Genomic DNA, 6443 nt, shown 5'->3' on the forward strand with positions numbered 1-6443 from the left:
TCGCATTCATAATGAAAGTCATTCGTTTGGCCGCATTGTTGTCGCTAATTTGTGGGACCGCTAATTGGCCCAGAGCCATTGGTTAAGGCAAATCACTGAAAAAAAACTGTGGGACTTTAAAACTTTAGCTAAATAGTGGGACTTTGATATCAACAAAGGTACTTCTGCGTCATTTCAAGTACTGAGTTGTATTTCCATTTTTTGTACAGATTCTTTCTTCATTATTATAGTTATACTTATAGAAAGCAGATTTAATGGCAAAAAAATCTTAGATATATCTCTTTAATAAATATATTTCTATAATATATATAATATAATACTAACAACTTACCCTTGGTCATGTTCTTTACCCTTTTACTTCTCCCAGTGTTTGAAATTGATTAACTAGAAGATGCTCTAGCTGACTTTCCGACATCTGACTCCTATCAACTGTAGGTAGATAGTTGAACTAAACTAAGGGTTTCCGCTTGATTTACCCGAGGCACTTTTTGTTATGTTCTTGTTTGTTTACTGAATTATGCAAATATCGTAATATGCTGTGTGCGTTTCATTAGGCTAATGTCTGGGCAAATAATGCCCATTTCCAGTTTGTGATGATAGGACTTGCCGGAGGTTTTCAATTACTGTTCGAGTTAAAATCAATTTGCCAGCCAATCGAAGCAGAGTTATTAAATGCCAGTCCTATAAAATCTGGATTCATGGAAAATGAAATCAAAAGGCGGACGAGATGTTGCTGCAACCGTTGGTGATGCATTTAAGCCAATTGCTTCGGCTCTTAGGTAATGAAAATTGGCCTTATCTCTTCTTAGCCAACTTAAGCTAGTTCCTCTATAGTTGTTCCACACTTTTCTGGATTTTCATCAATATTGATTGTCTTCAACAATTCCGGATCCACGACTCCTCTTCAACTGGATTATTTAAGTGCTTTGGAATCGGTTCTTCGAGACTTAAGTCAGCCCATTAGGCTTCAATGGATTAATGTGGCTTTATTAAAGGATGTGGAAGCCCTGGAGGATCAAGTTATGGGAGCTCTAAATAGCAGCGTTACAGAAGTTTGTTGTTTCTCTATAACTCCTTAATTAATAAATAAATGCTTTTATTGTTTTTTTTATTTTTATTTCTAGGGATTTATTACCATTTTGTCAAAGACAAACCTTTTTCTTCACGCCCGCTATTTTGCCACTCGGAATGCCAATGTGCGTCTCAAGGATAAGCGATACTTGTTTCTGTGCGAGGACGAAAGCCCCGCGGAATTGCTGGCCATGGAAATACTGCAGTGTGAGTACAGGATTGTAGTTGCTAATGAAGCCACTTTGGATAGACAACCCCATTTCCATTGAGTGTTCCTGTCTTGTTGCAATCCGATTCCATCCAACCCAGTCAGCATCAATTTATTAGCTTAAGCGGTGACTTCTTGCCACATCCCTGGGGGTGGGCGTGGCAAAACAATCCAAACTGGAAAAGTTTCCTTTTGGGCGCAACCAACACGAGGGGATTCCCGCGTAAACATGGTTGTGGAAACAGCCGCAGGACATTCATGGCCAGTTGATCAAACTTTAGCACTTGCCAATAATTTCAACGCTCGACAGCGTCTTGTTCAATTGTAAACTTGGGCTTTTTTTGGACTTGGTTTTCCTTCCTCTGATTTTTGTTGATTCTCTTTTTTTTTGGTGAGTGACTCAGTTGTCATATACCCTGTACTTACAACTTCAAAAGCATATACTTATTATGAATTTATTTTTAAAAATATTTTTGCTCTTTTTGTGTTAAAAAACTTCTCATTTAAGGTATAACCTAATAATTGGGTAATTCTTGGTCGATATCTCTAGATTTTTCAATAAAGCCCGTGTTTTTTATATCCCCTTCCCTATTGTTGTTTCTTTTTGTCCAACAACCAAAAATCGCTGTAATGCGCTTTAGTTTATCCCCACCATCTGATGGTGCGACCTGGAACCGAGTCTCTGCCAGGAGCAGGACCAAAAAAAGGACCCCAACCAAAACCTAAGCGCAAAGAGGGCGCATCGGTAAACATGGGAAACAAGGGTGATGGTGTGGCCCGAGGACAAGGTACAGGGACAACAACCACTTCGCCCCACCGCGACATCAATTTCGAGCTGTGGACACAAAAGTTTGTCGGTGCCTTTGGTAATTTGGATGCCCTGCTCCTGGACGCATTCTTGCCGAACGAAACTTTTGCCAACCGGGTCGAACTTTATCCCAACAAGCTGCTCAATCTGCAGCGCCGCAGCCTGCTCGTTGGCTCCATTACTTATGTCCCATATACGATTACTAATTATGTGGTAAGTAATTGCCGGTTAAGTTTATATTTATCGTTTGTTGTTGCCGTTCTGGCACTGAGAAAAAATATTCAAAAAAAACTTTGATTTTCATTATAAAAAATTTGTTTATCAAACTTTAATATTTCTTCAGAAAAGTTTTATTTTTTTGGTGATATTTTCTTTGACGCGTTGGCGTTTGCTGACGTGAAGATTGATTTCCCCACAAAATGTAGTCACAAATTGTCACTCATAAGTAATTTATTTCTCTTCTGTTATTGACTTAGTAAAATGAAAATTACTTAATAATCGTTATAAGACTATTTCGTACCTCTAAGTTCACTTGTTTACAACGGAAATCACAAAGCTAAATAGATTTCAGACTCCAGAGTATAATCCATATTTCTTGACAAAAAATTGTCCAGTTTTTTGTTCTGTGCCTTTCTGATAGCCAGCCGGCTTTGCACAAATGCCAGAGATTTGCACGCCAACATTAAGCAAAGCCAATTGGTCGTCCTTGTTCCCCTCTTCCACCCATCACACCACCCAGAATGTTGAGGACTCCTCATCTTCATCAGGCTCATTCACATCGTTGTCTTTGCATTAGTCCGGGCTCAGTGTGCGAACTCATCATGAATAAATGTCCAGTGGTTGGTCCTTTGGCCGAAATACATATCTGTGTGTAGTATGTATGTATGTTTGTTGGATTTTTGGTGTTTGTGTGTGTTTGGTGGTGGTAGTAGTGTTGTGGGTGTGGGTGCTTAGTTATTTGGCTTTGTTGTCGTTGTGGGCAACGATTTCGGCAACTAAAATGTAAGCACATGTTGTTCTGCGGTGCCCAGTCCACGGCAATCACTGGTGGGAGTTGTCAGGACTCGTCTACATGATTTGTCCTCTTACATTTTTGTACTATGGACTGAAAAAACTTACAAAACTATAATAAGTAATATTTCTTAAAGTGTTTGATTGAAATTTTTTGTTGATATTATTTAATGAAAATTATTTCTGGCGTAGTTGTGATACCAATCAAGAAGATCATGTCATCTTCACTGACAATTTTCAACTCAAAGTTATAATACCCTCAGAAAGGTTTCAATAATATCAACAGTACCATTAATTAGTTCATTTATTCTGTCTGTATTAAAATCCTTTTCATCCCATTGTAACCACACAATAGACGCAAAAAAACGTGCTTTTGTTGTCATTTGGCAAAAGTTTTGTTCGCACTCAATTGTTTGCCTTAAGGACATTTGCACATTTGTAAACACACGCACACCCAGAGCCAAATACTAACACAAATACCAGCCCACACCACACATACAAACAGGAACTCACACAGCCACAAGCATGTGAATGTGGTTTTGTTTGGGGCTTGGCTTTGGATCCTGCACAGGACCAACATTGATTTAAATTACGTGTTTCCATTTAATTGCCGCCCGACGAGCCAAGTGTCGATGTCCATTTGAATGTTACTTTGTGTTCCGATTGGTGTGTGAGAGAGAGTGTTGGTAATGGTGATGGTGTGGGTAGGGGCGTGTTTCCAAACAACACCATTAACGAAATTAGCAAAGACACTTGAATTACCAGCACATAGTTAATCATATTAAGCCTTAACCCAATGCAGGCCCCTGGCAAGGGCGATGTAGATCCCATCCATCCGCAAAAGACCAAACTTTCGGTTACTTTTGACGGCGCCGAGGCCAATGTGATGAAGACCTTCTGCCAGGTGCACAATTGTCACCTGAGAGTGGAGGCCTGTAAGCTAACATTGGAAAATTAATTAAAAACTTATAAAAATCGGTTTCGGTTTCCCTTCAGATGGCGCTGATAACTGGGGTGGAATCTACGATAATGAATCGAGCGATGGAATGCTTGGGGACATCTATGAGCAGCGTGTGGAGATGGCCATTGGCTGCATCTACAATTGGTATGATGGAATCACGGAGACCTCCCATACCATAGCTCGATCTTCAGTAACCATACTGGGTCCTGCCCCAGCGTGAGTTTTAATTTAGTTTTACGAAGTAAATAATCTTTAACCTTTACTTTCAGTCCCTTACCAAGTTGGCGCACCAATATTATGCCCTTCAATGACCTCACTTGGCTGATGCTGATGTCAACCTTAGTGATTTGCGGTACCTTTCTGTACTTTATGAAATACATCAGTTATTGTTTGGGGTTTTCTTCCAAAGAGTTGAAATTTCATCATGGCAGAAAACTTGAGAAATCCATGTTGGACATTTTTGCTCTTTTTATACAGCAGCCATCTGCTCCCCTAAGGTTAGTTAAACTTTAAATGTGGTCTCCTTAGGATATAAATATCATTGTTTTTAAATTTTTCATTTAATATACTTTGACATTAGTTTAGACTCATCTTAACTGTAAAAAGGTCTTACCATTTACTCTAATAAAATGTATGCCTTTCAGCTTTGACAGATTTGCACCTCGCTTTTTCCTGGCCACTCTTTTGTGTGCCACAATCACTCTGGAAAATATTTACAGTGGCCAGCTTAAGTCTATGCTAACGTTCCCCTTCTTCTCCGCTCCAGTGGATACGATCGAAAAGTGGGCACAGTCGGATTGGAAATGGGCAGCTCCCTCCATTATTTGGGTGCACACGATCCAGAGTACAGATCTGGAGACGGAACAAATTCTGGCCAGAAACTTTGAGGTGCATGACTATAGCTACTTGTCCAACGTCAGTTTTATGCCCAAACTATGGATTTGGTATTGAAAGATTGTCTTCGGGTTCCCTTTCTGTTGGCGACTATGTGTCAACAGAGGCTCTGGAAAATCGAATTGTATGTTTTAGGTTTCCTTATTTTTAAAATTAGTTAAACAAATATTTGTTTCGGTAGGTCTTGCATGATGATTTGTATTTTGATTATACGAGAGCTGTTTCGATACGAGGTTGGATCTTGATGCCTGAGTTGAACAGACATATTCGGACGTGTCAGGAAACAGGTCTATATTACCACTGGGAATTGGAGGTAAGCATGGAAGGAAGTCCTTATGTAAAAATGTTGAATGATAAGATAAAATGATAAATTAAGTCGAATTATAATCTTACTATTAAGATACATCGCTTATTATGTTACTTTCATTCCCATTCATTGCAATATAAAATCTCCTTTCAATTCCTAGTTCATTGAAAAGTATATGGACAAAAAGAAACAGGAAGTGCTGATGGATTTAGCAAATGGGCACAAGGTCAAGGGAGCCCCACAGGCATTGGATGTAAATAACATAGCCGGGGCGCTGTTTGTTCTGGCCTTTGGCTTCACCTTCGCTTTATGTGCCCTGGTGATGGAATTGCTGATCCATAGAATGGATATAAGCAAATAATTTGGCTATTAAAATGATGCCCGTTTGTGCAGCACAGTGGAGAGTGACCTACTTCATCCTTTTAGGTTTTGAGCGCACGTGTCGCAGCAAACATCTAAATCGCATGCTGCACGACACGCAAAAGCCACAAAAACCCCACATGACTGTGGAGCTAAAGTGTGGGATACACTCGGGGAAACGTTAAGGAAACATATTTTCTTAACCACATAAAATAGTAAAGATACATTTTAGAAAGAATAAAAAGGCGTTTTTAGTAAATAATTAGTGAGGAACTACAGGCCTTATAAGTTTTGTTGTTTTTTCTCTTAATATTTACTAGGGCTATTAGTCACTTAGACTAAGTTATCCTAGCTGAAACTTTTCTAAAAATTGCAATGTAATAATCTTTTATTCTTAATTATTTTATTTGCAGCCGAATTCATTTTTTTATTTTGCTTAGAAGTTACTGAAATTGTTATTAAAATCTATAACTCGTCTATCAAAATATCCAATGTTCCTATGAATATCTGGCCTTAGACCAGACTTTTCTCAGTGCGTGGTGGCTGTTTCCATGTCAGAAATATGACGGCAGTTTGCAGCCTGAAATCGACCACTGGCATTGTTGGCCTGGGATGGATAAGCGACACGGCCGAGTGGCCAACTGAAAAGTGAAAAGTGGTCCCATCTCCCCGGGAGCAGTGAGCATGGAGTCGGGGAGCGGGAAGAATGCTTTACTAGGGGGCACTATCAGCTGCACTTGCCACGGAAATGCGGGCGGATTGGGGGATTGTGGACATGCAAGCGGAAAATGACTTCTGCCCTGTATGCTGCGGTAATTGGAAA

General features: G+C 39.6%; 1 protein-coding gene across 1 annotated transcript; it reads left to right on the top strand.

Annotated features, from left to right (window-relative positions):
• The first annotated feature begins 727 nt into the window (after positions 1-727).
• Positions 728-5621, top strand: LOC108117094. The gene is given in 11 exon segments (XM_017229293.2): positions 728-779; positions 835-1052; positions 1125-1278; positions 1921-2300; positions 3901-4033; positions 4095-4275; positions 4329-4556; positions 4704-4986; positions 4988-5077; positions 5135-5266; positions 5421-5621. Coding segments are annotated over 11 exon segments (2052 nt in total).
• Positions 5622-6443: the final 822 nt, after the last annotated feature.

This window comes from Drosophila eugracilis, unplaced genomic scaffold (assembly GCF_018153835.1).
Source record: "Drosophila eugracilis isolate 14026-0451.02 unplaced genomic scaffold, ASM1815383v1 contig_440, whole genome shotgun sequence".
Taxonomy (NCBI): Eukaryota; Metazoa; Arthropoda; class Insecta; order Diptera; family Drosophilidae; genus Drosophila; species Drosophila eugracilis.